At 51.5% G+C, this 24,191-nt stretch overlaps 1 protein-coding gene and 2 pseudogenes across 1 annotated transcript; all 3 read left to right on the forward strand.

The window, feature by feature from the left end:
* The first annotated feature begins 3,047 nt into the window (after positions 1–3,047).
* LOC143389838 (kelch-like protein 17) lies at positions 3,048–7,800 on the forward strand. The gene is given in 14 exon segments (XM_077108404.1): positions 3,048–3,151; positions 3,893–4,152; positions 4,236–4,357; positions 4,483–4,704; positions 5,139–5,255; positions 5,486–5,699; positions 5,939–6,031; positions 6,034–6,082; positions 6,167–6,334; positions 6,763–6,804; positions 6,806–6,849; positions 6,944–7,017; positions 7,197–7,378; positions 7,572–7,800. Coding segments are annotated over 14 exon segments (1,920 nt in total).
* A 1,534-nt stretch (positions 7,801–9,334) lies between these two features.
* Positions 9,335–14,577, forward strand: LOC143389840 (putative pleckstrin homology domain-containing family N member 1; annotated as a pseudogene).
* A 2,698-nt stretch (positions 14,578–17,275) lies between these two features.
* LOC143389853 (protein lin-54 homolog pseudogene) lies at positions 17,276–19,678 on the forward strand (annotated as a pseudogene).
* The last annotated feature ends 4,513 nt before the right edge of the window (positions 19,679–24,191 follow it).

Here is a 24,191-nt window from a genome sequence, read left to right on the forward strand (position 1 = left end):
TCTTTGCCCAGCCCAGTGCTGTCCCATGGCCCCCAGGAGACCTCCTCTGCACTCCCTGCCCAGCCCAGTGCTGTCCCATGGCCCTCAGGAGACCTCCTCTGTACTCCCTGCCCAGCCCAGTGTTGTCCCATGGCCCTCAGGAGAACTCCTGTGTACTCCCTGCCCAGTCCAGTGCTGTCACTTGGCGGGGTCCAGCTGGTCAGACCACACTCCTTCTTCTCACCTTTGCAGACTGCTTCCATTTCTCCATCATGGCCAGGGTCACAGGAACAGACTGATTCTTCTTCCGCTGAGGTCCTCCAGGGACTCTGTCCCCATCCTCTCCTCCGTCATCTTTGCTTGCTTCCTACACCAGATACAGAAGAGTCATGCTGGGGGAGGGTGTAGAAGCCACAGGTGCCCTGCTGGACAGGCCTGTGCTGTCCTCACCTCCAGTGCACCTGGCAAGGAGTGAAACTGCTCCTCTTCCTCCTTAGAGCTGTCTGAGTCACTAAATTTAGCAGGCTCTGGTCATTGTCTTGCAAGAACTTGTAGAATTCTGGATCTTTTTCCTTCAGCGGAGAGAGCTGGTCCTTGTGCTCAGAGGCACTGCCTTTATGCCTACAGAGAAGGCAGGAGTCAGTAAGCCAGTGAAAAACCAGTAGTGGGTTGGCTTCTTGTCCACATAGCCACTTGTGGGCCTCCTCAGAGAGACCACAAGGTTATTCTGCTCCCTGCACAGCAGCCATCAACAACAAGCAGGAGGTTTCCCACAATGTTAAGTTTTCAAAAAACATAACTCTCTTCTGGACTCCTGTACCCAGAAGCCTCTCCCCATTGCTTTAACCTCTAGCACACAGACACTCAACCTGTGCTCTCCCCAGACTTGCTGTGCTGGCACCATGCAGTCCCCACAAAAGACCTGTCCCTATAACTCATCAACAACATCTTCAAAACCACCAAAGTCTCCTTGCAAACCACCACATCTCTCAACTCTCAATCACCATAATGGCCTCTCCATTCCCACCCTCCTCACCTATGATCCTTTTTGGCACAGAAACCGGAGTGATCTTTTCCCTTTTTTAAAAAATGTCACAGGATGTTGCTTCACAGCTCTCGCTCTGAGGAAACTTCCCATTTTACTGGGTGATCTAACCTGATTCCTCATCACCCACCCTCTGGGTGCATCTTCAATTACTTTCCCACTTCTCCTACCAGTCACCCCTTCCTCATGGGTTCCCACTTCAAGACCTTCTCCGTTCCTGCTGTACGGTCCACACAGACTACCCCTTCGGGCTGTCACTCAAAACTCAGGCTGTCGCCCTCCCAAGTTTGGCCACTTGGCATCCACTTTGTTACTGTAGTTAGGACACTCGAGACTGACTCCAGGGCTCCTCAAGCGCTAGGTAAGCGCTCTTCTTCGGAGCTACATCCCCAGCCCTTTCTGCTTTGAGACAGGGTGTTGATAAATTGCCCAGGCTGGCCTCAAACTTGGGCTCTCCAGCCTCAGCCTTCCCAGTGGCTGGGTCTGCAGGCATGGAGCCGGCCGGGCTCTCCGCTCAACCTCCCTCCGGCCCCTCGCGTGGTTCCTGACCGCCCCCTGCGCGCTACAGAGGGGTCCGCCCCACACCGAACTCTCCCGGGTCAGAAACGCAACTCTGTGTCACCCGCCAACGCCCGCCCCACCCAGAGGAAGGCTGGCACAGCAAGCCACCCAGGCGCGCCGGCTTACCGTGCCGCGGGGCCCCTGTCGGGCTCCAGACGCCGCGCAGCTCCACGTCCGCGTGCCTCCCGCTCCCGCGTCGCCGCCTCCGGGGCGCCCTCGGACTCAGACTCCGACTCGGACTCAAGAGTCGAAGCCTGAGGCCAGGAATTCGTCCACCGTCAGCTCAGCCAGGCGCCTGCGGGTCACAGAGGGTCACAAGGCGCCAGCCCACTAGCCCCAGCCTTCAAAAGAGGTGAGGACAGCCCAGAGCACAGGCTCCCGCAAGGAACACAGCAGACTTACCTCCTGCGGCTCCTCACCTCCGCCATGACGCCGAGCCCGCCGCGTGCGCCACACTTCCGGCCCCAGAAAGCCGTGCGCTACAGCACTACCTCCGGGTTGGCCCCGCCCCCGGCCGAGCCCCGCCCTGTCGCTGGCTCTGCGATTCTCGACTGCTTAGCCGGTGGCTTCCAGGCGGGAGGGCGCGTTCGCACCCTCATGGCCTCAGGTGGGTTCTGGCATGGCTCTGGCATTCATTCGCCCCAACGCGGGCCGGGCTAGGTCAGAGCTCTGCGTCCTCCTCCGGGACACGCAGAAATAACAACTCCCACCTGGGGAATCGAGGCCCTGTCTGCGGCCCACCCGTGCATGTGCAGGGCGCTGACAACAGACAAAACGTGCGACAGTGGAGACTTCTATACTAAGAACACACAAACCAATGACAAGCCAAGGGTTTAATGGAGAAAACAACGAAAACAGAAACGGCAGGGATACAGATAGACAGTCTGACAGGAATCAGAGCATGCTGGGAGGCGGGACTGGCTTCGCCTGATGCGAGATCAGAGCAAGAGCCCTGTGTCTATCTCGCTGGACGGTCAGCAGCCCCTGGCAGCACCATCCACATTCCGTGCAGCGAGGTCCCACGGAAAACGCACCCGAGTGTCTGGCCAGGGCGCCTGGGGCTGGGCGGAGAGGATGCATTCCTCCTTCCAGGCTGCGGGGTCTGCGGGCCTGGACGGCTGGACCAAACGGCGAGCGCATGGCCCAAGGCTTGACCCACCACAGCACAACTGGCAGGTGGCTGGCCATCTGGGGCCCGGAGCTTGTCCGCCTGGGGCAGTACGCGAGGTCCGAGGGCTACGAGAGGAATCGATCCGGTGGCGCGACGCCAGGCTGACCCGTGTCCAACACGGATCCTCGAAGCCTCCTCGGAGCGCGAGAGATGGGGCGGGCGGCGCCGAGAAACAGCGTCTGCAGCTGGGGAGGCGCGCGACGCTGAAGGGCCACCGCTTCTGAGCCTCATTCCAGCAGTCGCGCTCGCTTGTCCTGCGCGCTTCACGGCGGCAGTTCGGTGGCTGAGGTGATGCAGCCGCGCGCCGAGCGCCCGGCCAGCAGGACGCAGAGCCCGGAGCACGGCAGCCCGGGGCCCGGGCCTGAGGCGCCCCCGCTGCAGCCGCAGCCGCCGGCGTGAGTAGGGCGGAGAGCGGGCGGCGCCGAGGACCGACGGAGGGACCGGGGGACTCGGGAGAACGGCGTTGCCTGAGAGGCTGCTGCAGGCCTGGGTCGTGTGAAGTCCGAGCCCCTCGGTCCTTCGGCCACCGCAGCGGTTCTGGGAAGTCCTGAGTGCTGCGCGGGGCCGAGGGGTGCTGACCCCTGGAAAGAGAGGCCCTAAGCCCCTTGCCTGCCCTTGAATCCCTCCACAACGGGAAGTCCACCTGCTGTACCGGGGGCCAGGGGTCTGCTTTAAAGCAGGCATTGGCCGGTTCCCTGCGTACACCTCCCACATTCCCAGTACTACTGAGGGATGGGAAGGGTGGCTGGCAAGGCAGGAGCCCTATCCTTAGAAGGGTCGAGGATACCTGTCTCTCAAGGGGAACAAGAGATGGGTGAACTTAGTAGCTGAGAAGGGAGGTGGGCAGAGGAAGCTGGACACTCAGGGCAGCAGTGTCCGGATGATCCCCCAGTGGGAGTAGGCTTAGAAGAGAGTCTGGTCTGGCTCCAGGGTAGCTCCCTGTACAGGAGGGGCGGTCTTGCTCCAGGCGGGCAGCATTACTAGGTGGGCCTTGATGCAGACGTTATGGCCACTGGACTGCTGGACAGATGGCTGACTTGGCTGCCCTGGCCATACCCAGAAGTCTGGTGGTACAGAGGAGGTGGGTGAGCAGCCCCCTACAGGGCTAACCCTGACCTGGCCCTGCCCACCTGCAGCCCAGAGGCAGAGCGAGCACGGCCCAGGCAGGCTCGGCCCGCAGCCCCCATGGAAGGTGCCATGCAGCTACTGAGTCGCGAGGGCCACAGTGTGGCCCACAACTCCAAGCGGCACTACCATGATGCCTTCGTAGCCATGAGCCAAATGCGGCAGCATGGCCTCCTCTGTGACATCGTCCTGCATGTGGCCGCCAAGGAGATCCGTGCACACAAGGTGGTGCTGGCCTCCTGTAGCCCCTACTTCCACGCCATGTTCACAAGCAAGTACCACAGTCTGGGTGGCACTTGGGGGCTCTCTGCAGCTCTCCCGGGACAGGTACCAGCCTGACTACTGTCCCCACAGATGAGATGAGTGAGAGCCACCAGACTCATGTGACACTGCATGACATTGACCCTCAGGCCTTGGACCAACTGGTGCAGTTTGCATATACAGCTGAGATTGTAGTAGGCGAGGGCAACGTACAGGTGAGGCAGTGTGCCTCCTGCCAGGTCTCCCCATGCCCTGGCCCCTCACAGGCCTCTCCCCAAACCCTCCAGTTACTTTCACAGCCTGGGCACCTCCCACCAGACCCCATCTCCATGTTCCACAGACGTTGCTCCCAGCTGCCAGCCTTCTGCAGCTGAACAGCGTCCAGGAGGCCTGCTGCAAGTTCCTGCTGAGTCAGCTGGACCCCTCCAACTGCCTGGGCATCCAGGGCTTTGCCGATACGCACACCTGCAGTGACCTGCTCAAGGCAGCACACAGGTATGTGCTGCAGCACTTTGTGGACGTGGCCAAGACCGAGGAGTTCATGCTGTTGCCACTGAAGCAGGTAACCTGCCCACAGGGCCCAACCCACACCCTGCCCCTTCCCACCCCAGCACCCTCCTTCACCCCTTGCTCTTTGTTCCCCAGGCCTCGTTCCCAGCTTCTGACCCATGCCCACCCTGTGACCTGTCGCCTGGGCACCCCCAACCCTGTTCCCATCTCCTGGCTCTACCCAGGTCTTTGCCTTGGACTCTTTATCTCATCTCATCCTTAACAGCCTCTGCTCCTAAACCCCAGTCCTGGTTCCATGTCCCCAAGACTATTTGGGATCTAGGCCACCAGGAACCAATCCACAGCTCCTGACCCTGCTGGGCCCCTTCCTGTAGAAACACTGACCCCACCACCACCTCCAGACCCTCCCTCCCAGATACCTTCCGGGGGCTCCCTGGTCTCGCAGGACCCTCCCCAGATCTCATGCCTGAGGACCCCTATCCCCAGGTGCTGGAATTGGTCTCTAGTGACAGCCTGAATGTACCTTCAGAAGAAGATGTCTACCGCACTGTCCTGAGCTGGGTCAAACTTGACGTGGACACTCGGAGGCAGCACGTTCCAAGAGTAAGGCCAGGCCTCGGGACCCCTTGTGGTGTTGGGGAGGGACCATGGTGGCTGAAGCCTGGGTGTGCCTCATGGAGTCCCTGGCCTCTCCCGTTCAGGGACACCATGGAGGCAGTGCAGGCATCTGTCTCAAGAACCCATCGTACAGGTGGTACAGGCATCTGAGCCAGGGTCTCAGCCCTGGGGCAAGTGTGCCTGAGGGTCCCCTGACCTTGGCACTCCTGCCCCAGCTGATGAAGTGTGTGCGACTGCCCTTGCTGAGCTGTGACTTCCTGCTGGGCCATGTGGATGCTGAGAGCCTGGTGAGGCATCACCCTGACTGCAAGGATCTGCTCATTGAGGCCCTCAAGTTCCACCTGCTGCCCGAGCAGAGAGGTGTACTGGGTACCAGCCGCACACGGCCCCAGCGCTGTGAGGATGCCGGCCCTGTGCTCTTTGCCGTGGGTATGCCCATCCGGCCCCTTCCTCTGACACCCCTGCCGTGGCCATACCCAACACAAGCCCAGCCCACCACGTTGGTCAGGTTTTGACCTGCTCCCTCCTCCTCCATCCAGGGTCTCTCCAGGCCCTGTGGAGTGTGATCCACCCCCAGAGTCCCAATACTCTTGCTCTCAGGCTATGCTAGACTCCCACTGGTTGCCTCCCAGTGCCTCTCCTCCTATCCTGTCACCTCCCTTTCCTAGGTGGCGGGAGTCTTTTTGCCATCCATGGGGACTGTGAAGCATATGACACTCTAACTGACCACTGGCACGTAGTAGCTTCCATGTCCACACGTCGGCCCGAGTGGGAGTGGCTGCTGTAGGAAACCGGCTGTATGCTGTGGGTGGGTAAGCATAGAGGCCAGGCTTGGGGCCGGGGCTTGGCACATGCCTGCTAGGCCTTTCTTGACCAGTAGTGGACCCCTCTCTTAGCTATGATGGGACCTCAGACCTGGCTACTGTGGAATCGTATGACCCTGTGACCAACACATGGCAACCTGAGGTGTCCATGGGCACGCGGCGCAGCTGCCTGGGCGTAGCTGCCCTGCACGGGCTCCTGTACGCAGCTGGCGGCTACGATGGGGCCTCCTGTCTCAACAGGTAGTAGCTGGGGTTGAGGCCCCCATGACCCTTCAGGGTGGCTTGGCAGCAGGAGGTGAGGCTGTACCAAGTTGTGTCTGATGGGGGATGGCAAGGTTACTGCCTGCCCAGGCCACCAGGGTCCCCAAAGCCTCTTTACCTAGGCCAAGCAGTTCTTAGGCCTGGTCTCTCCCCATCCCTTTTCCTTCCTGGGGTCCTCTCCTCCAGTCTAGGGCTGGGCCCAAAGGGGACACTGGCCCAGGAATACCCAACCAGGCAGCAACCCATGCCCACCCCGCAGGTCCTGCTGTTGGCTATGGTAGGACTTGAGTCAGAGTCTTCGTGGTGGCCTCCTTGGGTTTTCAGCTGTTCCCTGGGGGAGGGCAGGTCCTGGGGCTGGACAACCTTTCTGTTGTGGCTACGGGTCAGCAGCAGTCTGGTGCCCACAGCGCTGAACGCTATGACCCCCTGATGGGAACATGGACATCCATCTGCCATGAGCACCCGGAGGCGATATGTGTGCGTGGCCACACTCGGTGGGTGAAAGGAAGGGCCTGCTTCCTGTGGTGCCCACCCTCCTACCTGCACCCCGCACCCAGCAGGAGCACCAGGGTATATTGCCTTCCGCAGATGGAAACCTGTACGCTGTGGGTGGATATGACAGCTCTCCACACCTGGCCACTGTGGAGAAGTATGAGCCCCAGGTGCATAGTGTACCCCATGGCAGTCCCCCAGCCCACTGCTGCCTGGGGGTTCCACCCTCAGGCCAGCCATTCATATCCACCCTATCTCACAGATATCCTGCCTGGATTAGGGTTTGCTTAGGGGGATGGGTGGGGTGCCCTGGTTGTGTCAGCCTTCAGCTCAGGCCTCACCACCACAGGTGAATGCATGGACCCCGGTGGCCTCTATGCTGACCCGGCGCAGCTCTGCAGGTGTGGTGGTGCTGGAGGGCGCCCTGTATGTGGCCGGGGGCAACGATGGCACCAGCTGCCTCAACTCAGTGGAGAGATACAGCCCCAAGGCCGGCGCCTGGGAGAGCGTGGCACCCATGAACATTCTCAGGTTTGCAGGCCAGGTTGGGCCATTCTAGCCAATGCAGTAGATCAGCTCCACTGTCTCCACTCCACTGGGGACACCCAGCCCCGCCCCCGCTCCTCCTGTGGCCCCGGCCCTGGCTCCTCCAGTGGATCTGCCCCTACCCAGTGGCTCCTCCTGTGGTCCTACCCACACAACTCATTTGGCTGCCCATCCCCAGGAGCACACATGACCTGGTGGCCATGAATGGCTGGCTGTATGCTGTGGGCAGCAACGATGGCAGCTCCAGCCTCAACTCCATCGAGAAGTACAACCCAAGGACCAACAAGTGGGTAGCCGCCTCCTGCATGTTCACATGGCGCAGCAGTGTGGGCGTGGCAGTGCTGGAGCTGCTCAACTTCCCACCATCATCCTCGCACATGCTGTCTGTTTCTTCCAGCAGCCTCTGACACACAGCAACGACCACAGAGAAGCCCCACTGCCTCCCACATGCCATAAGCCCCTAGGGTCGATCCCAGCACCTCCCTCTCCTCAGCCATGTATCAGGGGCTGGACGTGGCCCCACCAGAGACATCCTGGACCATCTCTTCACGTCTCTGTTCATTCTTGTTACTCTATATGTGTGCTGTTTATTTATTTACTCACCTATTTATTAATTCATTATTTGTTGATGGATGAGCACCGCTGCAGTTACCAATTCATATGTTTATTCTCAAAGCGTGGGCACTTGTGTGCACAGGGGACCAAGTTGCCCTCCGAGTGTCCTCCACCCAGTTCCTTGTTCCAGGCAGTGAGGGGTGATAGGGTGGCCACTCGCTGCAGGGAGGTCAGTGGCCCAATGGTATTCTGTAGACACTGGGTCAGGAGCAGCATAATAACCAGAGTTGGTGGAGCCGGAGCAGGGCAGGGATTTTTAAGCAGGTGCAGACAGGTAGTCTGAACTTTGCACACTGCCCTTACCTGGCCCAGGAAGGGCACGAAGCAGGCTCCCTTCCTGCATCCTGTGTCTGCAGTGTGGTGTCTTTTCTGGATCTCACATGGGGCTGGGGCACATGCACTCAGACCCTACTCAGCAATATGAGCCATCTTGAACAATAAACATGTTTTTGGGCTCCCTGAGCCAGAGACTAAGCATCCATCTCTAGCCCCTTTTAGCTCTTCTGCCTTGTGGAGGTGCAGCACAGCCTGGAGTCCTGTCTGGGCTCCAGTGTGAGGTTCTGTGGACAAGTGTGCAGCATGGCTGAAAGGGAGCATTAGTGCCTGGGGACTGCAAGGTAGCACTTGCAGGGGGAGGTAGGGGAGGTGGGCTACTAACCTGGTCCTGAGAATTCCCTGTGACATTCCAGGTTTGGGGGTTGGGATTACTTGTGGAGGATAGGCCCTCCACGCTGCCATTACTGTCTGGGCACCTGGGAAATGTGTGACCTTCTTGCATTTAGTTACATCTTGGGGACTATGACTTATGCTTGGAGTGAGGCTTGGCCCCAGGCTTCTGGCTTCCCCTTCCCCATGGTTGCAAATTCCTGCTTCTGTGGCTGAGGGTGAGCATACTCTTGACAGTTCCTAGTGACTCAGACCAATTGGGATAAGCATAAAAACCGGATATGTGCTCAGGTTGGGGGGTGGGCAACTAGAAGGGAAGGTCGCTGGATTCCTAGGCTTTAGTGCCCAGTCACCCCCAACCTGAACACAGGCAGGCGTGGTGCCCCCAGAGCAGGCGCTACTGATCCTCTTGTCCCCATCTGAGGAGATGCCCTTTTCCTCTGCCCCAGAGCTCTTGAGAAGAACCCAGCCGGGTGGATCGGGAGGCTGGGCTCAGGTGGAGCCAAGCCCCGCCCAGAAAGGCTCCTCCCCCCACCCCGGAGTAGGCGCGAAGCAGTCCCACAGCCCTGCCCGCTCACGGGAGGCGGGGGCAGGAGGATCCCGACCCAGGGACCCAGACCTGTCTACCCGCTGGGTCCCAGCCAGCCGCCGCTTGGACCAATGGGGAACAGCCGCTGCGTCCCTCAGACCCCCAGTAGGCTGCGGGCCTCCTTCTCCAGGAAACCCTCGCTGAAGGGAAATAGGTGAGAGGGGCGGCCTCAGCCACCCGGGAACACGGTCTCCCTCCACCCGACCAAAGGCCGAGCCCCAAAACCCCTTTCACTTGTCCCCAGAGAGGACACCTCGAGGAAGCTGGCGGGCCTGTTCGGCTCCGAGGCTGGCCCCGACGGGGACGCCGCGGCAGACAAGATCTTCTACTACATCCCTGGGACGGTGAGCCGAGGGCGTGTCCCGCCAGAGCGGCAGCTGCCTGCGGTGTTGAGCGCCCGGCCGGTGTGGCGAGGCCCCCATCTGTCGCCAGGCCTGGGGTCTGAGTGCAGCTCTGCGCTCTCTTCTGTGTTGTATGCCAGCGTGTGCATCGCAGTTTTGCACAGCTAAGGGTCATCCCAGTCAGCTCAGGGGATTTAGATCCCAAGGGAGGTGAGGAAGTGGACACTGTCCCGCCCTGGGAAGCTCATCCGCCGAAAGTCTGGCCCAGAACGAAACCCAGACTGGGACTGAGTCAGTGGTGAGCCCTGCGCCTGGCCTTTGGGCGGGGCCTCTGAAGCTTCGACACGCTTCTCACAGGTAGGCGGCGCCAGGTTAGATCTCCAGCTCACCGGTTGCATCTATGTTGCAGTTCTTTGGGTGATGTCGCTTGAGAAAGTAAAGGGTTTCAGGCGACAGAGAGCCAGCTGGTCACCTACTGCAGGCCTTAGTTTCTCCTTCAGGGTCTCGCAGGAAAGTGCTCCCAGATATCCACTGCCCACTGCAATCCTACCTATGCTGGTGCCTCCTGCCCCAGCACAAAAAGGAAGTGACCACTAAGCACTTGTTAGGCTACTTCTCCTGAAGGAACTGAGGGTGCCCCTGTGGGACGATGGACTGGCTGAGTAGAGGACCCCTAGCCTCTTTCCCCAACAGCTGGCACTGGTTTGGGCAGAACCTAGACAGAAGCTCCCTCCTGTGGGACCCTGCCCACGGATCTTATGCTGGAAGTGGGGGCGTGGACTCTGGGTCAGGACTGAAGCAGGTGGCATGGGCTCCCAGAGCCTACCTTTCTCACTGTCCCACCAGGCTAGGACCCCGTGTCATCCCCTGTCCCCTGTCTAAGGTCTCAGGGCTCTTGCAGTCAGCTGCTGGCTTCAGAAAGTATGCTGCCTCAGAGAAGGGGCTACATCTCAGACCCTGACTCTCTCTGTTCTGCCCAGGATAGGCAGTGTGACCCTGGAGGGAGTCCCATAAGGCATGGTGCCCCTAGGGGTCCTCCCTTGGAAAAGGGTCAAGACCCCTTGAGCCTTGGGAGATAGGGGCCAGGGAGGGCCCTGGCCAGGCTTGGACAGCATCCATGCTTCCATCCCTACTGCAGTTCCTAGCTGTCCTTCCAGGGCCCCAAGGCTGACCTAGGCCCCAGGACCAGTGGCATAGCCCTTACGGATTCATGGCCTATTTTTTCGAGAGTGTCATCTGGAATCTTCCCACACTGGGCGTGGGTGCAGAAGGCCCCACCCAGAGGCAGAGAAGCCGGGGGAACTGTGATCTGTCTGTTCACATTCCTAGGCTTGCCCAAAGGGCAGCTTGGCTTGGCCAGGACACAGCAGCCCTGCAGGCGACCCTAATGTGACCCCCAACAGAATTTGCCCCTAGGCTAGTAGGTCACAGTCCTCTCCAGTCCCTTAGCACCTGACTCCTATCTGACCCTGGCTCTGATATAAAAGCCCTCATTGGTAGAGAATGAACTCTCTGCCAGGACTACCTAAGTGCTGTGTAGACATTGGCCCTTCTTCCTTCCCTTCAGCATAATACATTGACACCCCCCCCCCCCCCCGCACATTCCAGGCCCTGGAGACTCAGCAGTGGCAGATAAACAGGACGACTAAGTAGAAATAGAGTAAGTCGACTGTGGTCAGGCAGCCAACTAGAACAGGAAAGGCTGGAATTTTAGAAGAGTGTGCAGCCAGGGAGAAGGTGAGAGCTGAGCAAAGGCCCGAAGGTTGTGATGTGGAGAGTCAGTGCTGAGTGGCCCCAGCCAAGGGAACAGCCCGATTCAGACATGTGCCTGATTTGAGAGAAAGAGAGGGAGGAAGAATGGAGCGGCAGGTCACAGAGAACCCTTAGTCATTGCTGTTTTTGTGTGAGAGACTGAGGCCCATGCTCGGTATGCTAGAGCAACTAGCACTTGAGCACCCAGAACCCATGTTGGTATCCAAGCAGGCTGCAGTGGGAATATTACACCAAGGAAATTGGTGTATATTACAGATTAGGGCTTGGGTTTTTGCTTTTTTTTGGTCTGTTTTTGCTTATAGAATCAGGTATTAAACATTTACCAGTTTATCGGTAAAAGGCAGGGTTTTATGCACTATCTCACCCAGACACCCCAAAACTCCTTTGAAAAGTCTGGGGAGATTGAACAAACAAAACAGAGCTGCAGAACCAGGAGGTGGTGAAGCTAAGGGTTGACTCCACCAAGTCCCAACTTCTCTGTCACTGCTAGACCAGGTAGCATGAACTGGGGAGCTGTATTGTGTGCATATTGTGTATTCTGCCACCATTCCACGTATACAGGCTGTGTGCATCTGCCTGTGTGTGTTGTGTGGCCTGGCATGGACAGATAAGGACTATATGGGTGGCTGAGTAATGGGTTGGGGTTGATGGCCCTATCTGGCCACTCCCCAAGCCCTACTCCCCTAGGACTTTCCAGGCCTGGAGAATCAGCCGGAGAACTTGGAGCAGCCCATCCTGAGTGTGTTCAAGAAGGGGCGGCGGAAGGTGCCCGTGAGGAACCTGGGCAAGGTGGTACACTATGCCAAGGTCCAGCTGCGGTTCCAGCACAGCCAGGTGGGGGCTGGGGGCATGCTCAGGGACCCATACCCCACCATCCTGTCTGCCCCAGTCCCTCAGATGGGCATCTGGTCTCCCCAGGATACCAGTGACTGCTACCTGGAGCTGTTCCCTTCCCACCTCTACTTCCAGGCTCACAGTTTTGCAGGATTCACATTCCAGGCAAGGGTGGGGGAAAGGCCCCTGAGAGTTCCTGCAACTACTACTATCTGTTCTCTGGCAGGGGCTGTTGCCGCTGGTGGAGTTGAGCATCTGCCCCCTCGAGGAAACTGGAGAGCATGGCTTCCAGATCACAGGTATGTGAAGGACACTGGCCTCCTAGAAGGGTGCCTCCCAGCCAGGGCCATGGATCAATCTGCACAGATCCTTTGGAGAGGGGCCTGTGCTTGGACTCTGGGGCTCCAGGCTTGGGCCCACCTCAGCCCACACTGCTCCTCCACCCCCAGGCCCACTGCCCCCCCACTCCTCCTTCTCTGTCCCAGTGAAGATGAGCTCCGCTGCTGGCTCTACCACTTGGAAAAGCAGATGGCCCTTGTCGGGGGACTGCGGCACTGCCACTCTGTGCCCCTGCAGGTCAGTGTCAGGAACCTGCAAGCCCCTCCCTCCTCTTTCTCTGCCAGCCTACCCTGATGGCCTCCTCCACAGGGCCCCTCAGGGGATGAGCTCCCCTGGTCCCTGCAGTGCCGTCTGACCTGGCTGTGGAGGGCATCTGGGCGTGAATCTGTGGGCAGTGCCATCTGTGCCTCAAGGATCAAGCTGCAGCACCTGCCTTCACAGGTGGAGGGGATGTGGGGAGGGTATAGGGGAGGTGGGGCAGCCCCTGGTGCCCAGCCCTACCCATGCTATCTTTTGACCCCTTGCAGGAGCAGTGGGATCGGCTCCTGGTACTGTACCCAACATCCCTGGCCATCTTCACTGAGGAACCAGATGGGATTGCCTTTAAGGTGGGCCCTCCCCAGGGTGGACCTGCCCAGGGAGGCATGCTGTGTGGAGTGGGGGCGGCAACTCGGGGAAAACCTGTATATCAAGGCCTGTTGGGACAGAGCACAGGGCTCCACCCATCTGGCTCACTGCCTGGTCAGCCTGATCTCAGCTCTGAGGTGAAAGAGTTCCTCCCTGGAGCACCTTCCTCATCCTGAAGGGCCCTCAGCCACCAGCCAGATCATCGCCCTTGGGCAGGTGGCATGAGGTGGGACCCTCCTGGGAGTCATTGGTATGTGCTCCTGCTGCCTGATGGGAGTGTGCATACATGCCAGTGAGCATGTCACTGGTGTACACTTAGGAGACACACAGGGGCTTCCCTGCCTGGGGGTCATTCCCCATCTGCTATGTGAGTTGGTGAGCAGACCTGGGTGATGATGTCCCCAGGAGAGACTTTAGCTGCCCTACTTCCTCAGGGAACTGGCCTTGGTGCTGGACTGTCGGGGTGCCCAGCCCAGCTCTGGAAGACTGGGAGATGGGGCCAGGCAGGGGCTGGAGCTGCTCCCAGGAAGGCATAGGCCTCACTCACTGCCCACAGGGGGAGTTGCCACTCACTGCCATTCACATCAACCTGGAAGAGAAGTAGACCCGCTCGTTCCTGATCTCAGGTCCATTCTGACCCAGACTCTGCCCCTGCCTTGGGACCAGGGGGAAGGGGAGTGAGCCTGGTGGACAGCCCAGCTCTTTATGGGGACTATGTGGGGTACACCTGTGCTGCCAGGCCCCACCTCATGGAGTCTGTGTACAGGCCGACTCATCCATACCATCTGGGTGGTGTGTGCCAGTCATGAATATTACCGCCACTGGCTGCTCTGCCTCCAGACGGTTTAAAGACAGGATGGGGGCCCCCTGCTGCTCAACTCTGAGAGCTTCCCAGGCCTGCAGGGGCCCACACAGGTGAGGGGCAGCAGAAGTACCTTGGCTCAGGCTGGGTTCGATCCTCAGCACCACATACAAAGATGTTGTGTCCGCCGAAAACAAAAAAGAAAAATAAATATTAAAAATTCTCTCTTTCTCTCTCTCTCTCTCTCTCTCTCTCTCTCTCTCTCTCTCTCTCTCTCCCCCCCCCCACTCTCTCTTTAAAAAAAAGAAGAACTCATAGGCCTCTGGGAGGGTCACTGCAAAGCTGCTGCCCAGCCCAGGCCTCACTGAAGCAGAAGGGGCAGGGGGCGGCAGTTGCTTGAGGATCCGCGGCTGCGGGGGCCGGGGCCCGACTGCCACAGCCCTTCTGGCTGGGCTCCCTGGACAGTGTGTTCCCAGACCTGGATGGACTTCAGGCCTAAGCAGAATGCACCTGCCCGCCTGACCACCAGGCTGAGTTGTTCCACTGTGGCGTGGTGGAAGTCCATGACTGGATATTTGGAAGAGATGCCTTCACTTAGTTGGAAAAAAGATCCCAGGGAGCTACTATTGGAAAGTGGTACACCTTCTCCATCAGATCCTCTCATGTGGGGCTTTTATGGCCATGTAAAGGATACCCTTCAAAGCCCTTCAGATAAATATATGAATAGGTTTGGAGGAAATATGGCCTTGAGGAGCTAATAAAATAAACTACCAGATACCAGCATGTGTCAAAGGAAAGCAGTCTCCTCTGAGCAGGGGTGAGGGAGGCCAGGGAAGGTAGGAGAATGAGGTTGGCTGGTGCAGAGGCTGGCACTGGTTGGCTTATGATGAGCAAGGGCCTGAAGCTCTGTCCCTACCTCCTAGACACAGTCTTGAGGGTGAGGAGGGAATGGCGGATCCCACATTCTGGCCTCCAGAAGAGCTTTTATTGCCTGACTCTGCTAAAGTTGTCTCACTTGTAGTCTAAATAATTAACTTATCCATCCCTAAAGGAGCATTCAGAGAAAAACAAAACCCACCCCTCCCCTCAATTTCAGGTTTCCATGGCACCCAGGGCAGGCCAGGAGGCTGGGAAGCCATCCCAAGCTGCAAATGTGGCCTGACTTCAGAGGTTCACTGGGGTTAGTGACCTTCTGAAAAAGGCCAAGAGTTGCTTTTTGTATTTGAGCTAAATTTTTTTCAATTTTGAAAGTTGTGTTTTAAACCAAATGACACAAACAACAAAAACAAAGAATGTGCAACAGAGACTTCTGTGGTCTGCAAAGCCTAAGATATTTACTCTCCAACTCTTTTCAAGAATAGTATGTCAACATTTACTCCCTCCTCCAGGTCCTTTCCCAGCCCTGAAGGAGGCAAGAATGGCTTTGATCAGCTCCCTGAGAACCCCACCCAAGAGCCCACTGTATGCAGAGATGATAGTTGTCAGAGCACTGATATTTACAGTCCAGCAAGAAGCTGGCACCATTGTTCACCCATTAACAAAAAAGAAAGAAAAAGAAAAAATATACTAGGATGGGGTGAGGGAGATATCAGTCTTAATTCTACTGTATAAAGAGGTAGGCAGAAAGGGAGGAACTGAAACTAGTCCCAAATCATCTTATTTGCCTTCTTGAGGATCAGAAAGCGGCAACATCCCAGTTGGTTTCTGATGACACCCTCCCCCTAATGCCCTGTTGATCCCCACCGTCACAGAGGCTGCATCCAAGATGTCATATGGTGCCAGCTGACCCTCAGCCCTAGACAAAGGCTCCAGCCTACCACCTCAGCAGGTGACTTTGAAGGGTCAGGACTTTGACCAGCCATATAATCCTCCCAGACTTTCTCCTAGAACCAGAACCTCTGAGAGCATCACAGGCTAAAGACCATAAAAGACATGGGTCAGAGCAGGCAATGGGGATGTGGTGATGCCCCACTGCAAGTGGGCTGAGTGACCTCTGTGTTATCATGGAGTCTATTTGGAATTTGGGGGGCTTAGGGCAGAAAGGAGACAAAGTGACTCTACATCCTGGTGTGTGAAGATTCTGGGTTATTGCCTTCATCTTCCTTCCTCAGGGCTTTATCTACCATAGGAATGAGATGATGCTGAATGGACCAGGTAGGTAGCAACTAGCAAGTACTTCAGAGGCTTTGGTAAGACACATGCATCCAGATGGTTGGAAATAAGTACCATGGAAATTTGGGTAAAATTTATTGAGGCCCAGAGATTTGAGGTACATTAAAGTATCACATCTAAGGTGAAAGACAAATTGCTACCTCTCACTTCTCTACACTAAGAAAGGGGTGCAGTGTTTGGTGAGCCCCTTAGATTTGGAAAGTAAAATTCAATTCCTGTGGTCATGCAGCTTTAATATATAAAATAACTCAAATTTTGGCAGTTTTGAGTAGGACCCAGAAAGTGCAAACTTATCTGCTTCTTGAATCAAGCTGTCAAATTCAATGGCGCTTTAAGTGTCTGGTACTGTGTAGGACTATGAACAAGTGTATGGAAACTTCAGCAGATGCTAAAGATGAATCACAGAACAAACCTTTAGGATTTTGGATGGAACTATGCCATTCTCTTCAGATAATACTTTCCCTTTTTGGCTTCATTGGGGAGGGGCTACTAGAAACTCAATGTTTGACTCTGGATTACCAAGTTACCATGAGACCTGAGCTGCCTATCATGAGCTGGATATTATTTACAGCAATATTCTACTATCAAGTGGAAGTGGTATGTATATGTGTTAGAACTTGAGCAGGCCTTAAAGGTGAAAAAAAAATCACATGAACAAGTGCCCCAGATTCCCTTGGTTTCTAAGTCTGCTAAACTGCCTCTTCCCTGTCATGTGCCTCCATGAGAAATTCTCTCTGACCCAGTTGACCTAAAGGAAAATATTTGCAGTACTACTGTCCCACTCAGAGGTGACCCAGAAAGATAGATGGAAAATCCTCCCTTTGTTCAGAAGTTTGAGCAATACACATAGTTGCTCATTTTTCCTGGAAGGCCAGATAGCCAGTGATAAAAATATATACTTAAAAAAGTTTTTGTGTGTGGAGGGGCGGGCGGAGAGGGGCGCGGCGGGCGGGGAGGGCCCAGCGTAATATGGGATGCAGCGGTGGAATGGCGCTGGGCGCGTGATTTTGAACAAACCCGGGTCTCTGTCTCGGAGGCGCCACCGCCGCCGCGGCTGCTGGGAGCCCGGGGAGCGCCGCGCCGCCGGTTTTGCACCTGATCACCTTTCTAGCAGGAGAACGATCATGGAGGTGGTGCCAGCTGAGATTGCTAAGAAGCCTCGAACACCAACCTGTGGTCCAGTAATCACGAAGCTGATCTTTGCAAAACCAATTAATTGTAAAGCAGTTACAGGACAGACAACTCAAGTATCACCATCAGTCATTGCAGGTAGGGTTCTTTCACATTCTACTCCTGGAACTCCATCAAAGACCATAACAATATCAGAAAGTGGTGTTATTGGATCAACTTTAAATTCTACAACACAGACACCAAATAAAATAGCCATCTCACCTTTGAAATCGCCAAATAAGGCAGTGAAATCAGCTGTGCAGACCATCACTGTTGGAGGAGTGAGCACATCACAGTTTAAGACAATTATTCCTCTGGCAACTGCTCCCAATGTCCAGCAGATTCAAGTGCCTGGAAGCAAGTCTCATTATGTCCGACTTGTTACTGCCACAACAGCCAGTAGCTCAACCCAACCAGTTAGTCAGAATCCCAGTACAAACACTCAGCCTCTTCAGCAAGCAAAGCCAGTGGTTGTTAATACAACCCCAGTGCAGATGTCAGTTCCATTTGTCCAAGCTCAGGCTGTCAAACAAGTTGTCCCCAAGCCCATCAACCCAACTTCACAAATAGTAACTACTAGCCAACCACAGCAACGGCTTATCCTGCCTGCCACCCCACTGCCACAGATCCAGCCCAACCTCACTAACCTGCCACCAGGTACTGTCCTGGCACCAGCTCCAGGAACAAGGAATGTGGGTTATGCAGTGCTTCCAGCTCAGTATGTTACTCAACTACAGCAGTCTTCATATGTGTCTATAGCAAGCAACTCTAATTTTACTGGAACATCTGGTATCCAGACCCAGGCAAGACTCCCATTCAATGGCATAATCCCATCAGAATCTGCCAGTCAGCCAAGAAAACCCTGCAACTGTACAAAATCGCTGTGTTTGAAATTGTACTGTGACTGCTTTGCAAATGGCGAATTTTGCAACAATTGCAATTGTACTAATTGTTACAATTTGGAACATGAAAATGAAAGGCAAAAAGCAATAAAGGCATGCCTTGACAGAAATCCAGAAGCTTTTAAGCCTAAGATAGGGAAAGGAAAGGAGGGAGAATCAGATAGACGTCATAGCAAAGGATGTAATTGCAAACGATCAGGATGTCTTAAAAACTACTGTGAATGCTATGAGGCAAAAATAATGTGTTCCTCAATATGTAAATGTATTGGCTGTAAGAATTTTGAAGAAAGCCCAGAAAGAAAGACATTGATGCATTTGGCAGATGCAGCTGAAGTAAGGGTGCAGCAACAAACAGCAGCGAAGACGAAATTATCCTCTCAGATTTCAGACTTATACTAGGCCAACACCGGCTTTGAATAGTGGAGGAGGAAAGTTGCCATTTACATTTGTAACTAAGGAAGTAGCTGAAGCCACATGTAATTGCCTTCTCGCCCAGGCAGAGCAGGCAGACAAGAAGGGAAAATCAAAGGCAGCAGCAGAGCGGATGATTCTTGAGGAATTCGGACGATGTTTGATGAGCGTCATCAACTCTGCAGGAAAAGCAAAAAGTGACCCTTGTGCCATGAATTGCTAACTCTTGCACAAGACTGATAAATGAACCTGTACAGAAATTTTAAGGATGCTTGACTGTCTGGAAGATAGTTTAACAATTACTGTATTTGAATTCAGTCCTTGTTTTAAGAGACCTGAAATTATAATATTGAAAGAGAAGAAATTTTAAATGAGGAAATTAGTACATTTTAAATCTTAGTTAATTCTATGCCCCTTCTAAATAGAATTTTTCTTTTAAAATTTTTTCTTTATTGTATTATATAGATTTTTAATTTACTTGGGTTTCTTAAGAATTAGATGTTCTATCCTTCTGATTCTATTGGCAAAGAACATTTATAAATTACTATGATATAATTTATAATGTATGGCGTTGTATGACTTTGTTCAGTAGAAAAAACCAAAGCAGCATTGGTATTGCCCAGTCATTCTTTGGTTCTAGATTTAGAATAAACATAGACAGAATGTCTACATAAACAAATTATGGAACATATTTGGACGACATGTTTAGAAAAGTGCTATCTTTTTAAGAAAAATTAGCTTTTTTAGGGTGAATTCTGGGATATGCTATTGTCACTTTGGTAAATTAGAAGGGGAAGCAATCCCCAGGCACACTTTTAAAATTAAAAGTTATATTTTCAAAAAAAAAACAGAACAAAAGAAAACAAAATATTAAGGGACAGTAAGTGATTTTCAAAGGATGGGCAGTTTTTCTATAATGAGGAATGGCTAACATGCTGAAGGATGTCTCCATTGTCTTTCAGAGGTGGTATGTGTTTGAAATAATAAATTGTTGAAGTGATTGCTGGGTATTGTTAAAATGAGGTATGTGTGAATAAAAGTAAACATTATGTAGTGTTAATGTAGATCCTCTCATAACTATCAAGTATAAAATTTGGCTTGAATGGAGAAATAAGGAATAAAGAAGCTGTAAGAGTGAATTTAGGGAAAGATTTTTCATCTCTACAGTTTTCATTGTAGATTTTTGAACAGAAAAATTTCAAATCAATACATGACTCTTAATTGATTTACTCAAATGGGCTGCCTAACAAAGCATTCAAAATTATAGTGGGATTTGTTTTTATATGGGATGTTTAATATGCCATTATTTTTAGCCAGTGATTTGGTAAGCTGAAGGTACGTGTGTTTTCAGATAATTGTTGAAATTACCTAAATCATTTTCAGTAATTTAAAAACTCTATGAATTTAAGAGCCTTTTAATAGGACTCCTGATTTTATGACAAAATAACAACAAAAAACCATGTTGGAATTCAGGCGTTTTGTTAGGTACTTTAATCCTCAGTAATTATTAGTATATGATCATTACATTTCCTACAAGGACTCTATAGTTGTATGTATTAAGTGTGTATATATGTTCATACGAACATGCAAGATATAGGCAATAGAAATTAAGTAATCCAGAAGAGGATTCCGTTATTCATTAAAGTATCCTTCTTTTGAAATTTGGATTTATAAAATTATAGTGCAGTAACTTTAAATGTAGATAGTGCAAAAATTCTTAGCACCTCAATCTAGTATGTCTAATTAAATTTGTATAAATGTAAATTAGTGTAAGAGGATAAAATAATATCTAATGAAGTTATTTTTCAAAAGATTGCAATAAGTTTTTGGTCTGAACCTAAACTTTGTTCATTTTGTATATATTCTGTGTTAATTCTAATTGCACCATTGTGATGTGTATTTATATACAGTGTGCAGAAAATGTTCGTGAAATTTTGATTACAATTGTAGATTATGTATGATGGCATTGCTTAAGAACGTCTTGCTTGTAAAAATTTGAAGGTGCAATCAAATGCTACTAGTTTTTGATTTTCAAGAAGCTATCTAAAGAATTAAGCCTTTTTCTTCCTGTGTAGTACTTACTAAACAACTTTTTGTATTTAGGCATTTGCATCAAATTGATGAACAAGATTAATAGCCACATTAATCCAACAATTTTAAAAGATTATTTGGGGAGGGTTGGGTATATAATTTTCTAGCTCTATTTACATCCCAAAGTAGAAAGATTAAATTTATATTTACTAGAGCTATTCAAATACACTTTTCTATATTGTAAAAACAGGATAGGAAAGTAAATCATACAGAAAATAAACATTTATACTATTCTGTAAAAACAAAGTTTTTGTGTGGGTGTGTGGGCTGTGGCTGAAAGTTTGACTTGATACTCATAGTATTAGAGGGAAATACACATTTGGAAAATTGGTAATAAGGAAATCTGGGGAAGAGGTATGTGAATGAACCATGATGAACTGAGACAAAGTGAAAATATTTGTGTCTTTATGAATGTCCTCTGAAGTGAAATCTTAGTGGAGGATGATCTTCATAATCAGGGCACTAAGATAGCCAATTTCTTTCCCCAGCTGTTTTTATCAGCCATCTCTATCTTTGCTCAGTGTCTAATAGTTCCATTATATAAGTTCAGGGACAGAAATTGTGCATGGCTAGTAATATAGGCTTCTGTTCATTAAGTCTGACCTGTCTACAATCACTGCTGAGAGGCCAACTTGCCAACAGCTTAGACCAACACTGAACCTTCAATGTGGTGTCATTCCCCAGGGTGAATAGCCAGTCACATGGTAGCAGGGTGATTACATTGGAACATTTCCATCATGAAGGGACAAGCTTCTCCTCACTAGGGGACACTTAATCTGAATCTGGATTTTTCCTTCCTTGTCTACATTCTGCTAACTAGACTCACCAACTTACAGAATGTCATATTAGTATAATATTTCACTAAACATGGCTTCTGATCAAGGATCCTTTAACAGCAAATAAAATATGGCAAAATACTCATGATCATAGAATTCAGAGGTCTTATAATGTACCTGGTCACTCTGAAGTAAATGGCCTAATAGAATGGTGGAATGGTCACTTGGTGACACAGTTTCAATGCAAGTTGAATACTCACATTGGACAGAACTGAAGCAATGTACTTCAGGAAGCTGTGTATGTCTTGAAGCAATGATCAATATATAGGGCTTTTTTTCCCCCATAGTCAGGATTCATGGTCTGAAAATCAAGAGGTTGAAATGAAAATGATTCCTCTCATTGTCATTCTTAGGGAAATTTTTTCATTCTAGCCCCACAACTTTGTTCTTTTCAGGTTTAGAAAAAAAGTATAGCTGCCTAGGTTAATGACATGTAAGTAAAACATATAATACAGATATCTTTCTTTTTTTTTTTTTAAGAGAGAGAGAGAGATAGAGAGAGTATCCTTCTTTGTAGATGGACCCAACACAATGCCTTTATTTTTATGTGATGCTGAGGAGCGAACCTGGGTCCCACCCATGCTAGGGGAGCCCTCTACCACTGAGCCAAATTCTAGCCCAATAATACAGATATCTTTCAGTTATGACATTTAGTGTGCTGGAAGCAAAGGGAATATAGATTGAATAATAGAGAATGAAGTTAAAAACACCAACTATGACCACATAACTAGCTATAAAAAAGAGAACTGCAATAGTTAAAAATGTTTTCTTTACATTACTATGAATATTATTATACCACAATTATACAATTATAACATAATTCATTATATTATTACAATAAATTAACATAAATACTAAAATTTATTTTCTTCTCTGAAACTCATGAAATTGATCAGGGCAATTTATTATCTGAAAGCAACCAGAAATATATACAGAAGCTGCCTGAGATTCATCCAGAACCACAAAAATGAGTGCATAGGTTGGGATTAAAGACAAAGGTGTTGTAAATAATGAAACTATTTCCTGCTTGAGCCCCCCCCCCCCCAAGTCATTATACTTCATCGAACTGGAAAAAAATTTTCAGTGAACTGATTACATGTACCTTGAAACATTTAATCCGCTCAAGACCTATGAGGTAAGTGCTATTAACACCAGTTTACAGATGCAAAGAGGGAAAAAAGCCTTTGGGCCTTTGATAGCTTTCATACTAACTGGGAGAGAGACCAGGAAAATGCATATGGAAAGTGAGAATTGGTGGGGGAGAATCAGGCAATGTGAGTTGTTTCATTTAATCCTCAGAACAATTCCATAAGGTAGCTGTTACTATTCTCATTTTATAGACAATGAATCTAAGACCCAGAGGCTAACTAATTTGCCCAAGATCACAGAGCCCACAAGCAGAAGAACTAGGATTTACCCAGGACTGCCCAGCTCTAGAGTTTGTAGCATTTTATAACATGTGGGCTGTGTCCTGGTCATATCCTTGAGGACCCAATTCCCCACAGTCCAAATACACCACAAGAAATGCTTAGGGAAGATGAGAAGGCCTAGGGATAGGTGGAGTAATAAATGCCACTGCAGAAGCTGACAGTTGGCCAAGGGTGAGCTTGGAAGAAGCTAGATACTGTGTAGTTTGAATTCTACACTAAAGACAATGGAGAGCCACACAACAACTCAGGAGCAAGAGCCAAAGTAGATTTGCACATCAAAGACAGAGCTGCTAAGTCCAGATGAGGGGTGAAACTTCACAGGAAAGATCAGAAGTTTTGACAATAATCTAGGAAAGAAATGATAAGCCCTTAAACCAAAAGTTTGCCTGGGGGTGCAGAGATAGGGGAGAGGAAGATGAAGATGTTTTCCATCTCCAGGCTCTCTCTATAGTCAATGCTTGGTGTGTGTGTGTGTGTGTGTGTGTGTGTGTGTGTGTGTGTGTTTCTCTCCCCAGTTGATGAGTGGCAGCCCTAATTCCATCTACTAGGCAGATGACTGTCTGCTTACATACTGAAGTCTCAGTATTCCAATATACTGCCTTCTGCAGAGCCTATAAACCCTTCATGTGAGTGAGTTATTTATTTATTTTTACAGCTGTATTCATAAAAAGCAACCATAGTGGTACTGTTTAATGACCTCTTTAGGAGCTACCATTTGAATTTGAACCAACCGTGAGGAAAGACTGAAATGCAAAAGTTTTGATGGAATGGCCATTCTGGAGGACTAGATGTCCAGGAATTCCCAAGAAAGAAAAGAGGCCACTCTGCACAGGAAGGATGAACTGCTGGGGTGGGAAGGGGATTCCTTGAATACAAATAATTTTTGCCCTTTGGCTTCTAGGAATTTTGAGATTTGTCTTTTCCCTCTCATTCTGACACAGCGTCAAGTTTCTCCTTAACTTCTCTTAAGGCACAAGGATTCCCAGAACAAGATGGCAGTGGCTAGGGAGGCTGAGCCAGGAGGATCAGGATTCAAAGCCAGCCTCAGTAACAGTGAGGTGCTAAGCAACTCAGTGAGACCCATCTCTAAATACAATACAAAATAGGGCTGGGGATGTGGCTCAACGGTCGAGTGCCCCTGAGTTCAATCCAGTACCCCAAGAACTTTTGAAATGGGGTTTTAGCTCAGTAGTAGAGTGC

This window comes from Callospermophilus lateralis, unplaced genomic scaffold (assembly GCF_048772815.1).
Source record: "Callospermophilus lateralis isolate mCalLat2 unplaced genomic scaffold, mCalLat2.hap1 Scaffold_66, whole genome shotgun sequence".
Taxonomy (NCBI): Eukaryota; Metazoa; Chordata; class Mammalia; order Rodentia; family Sciuridae; genus Callospermophilus; species Callospermophilus lateralis.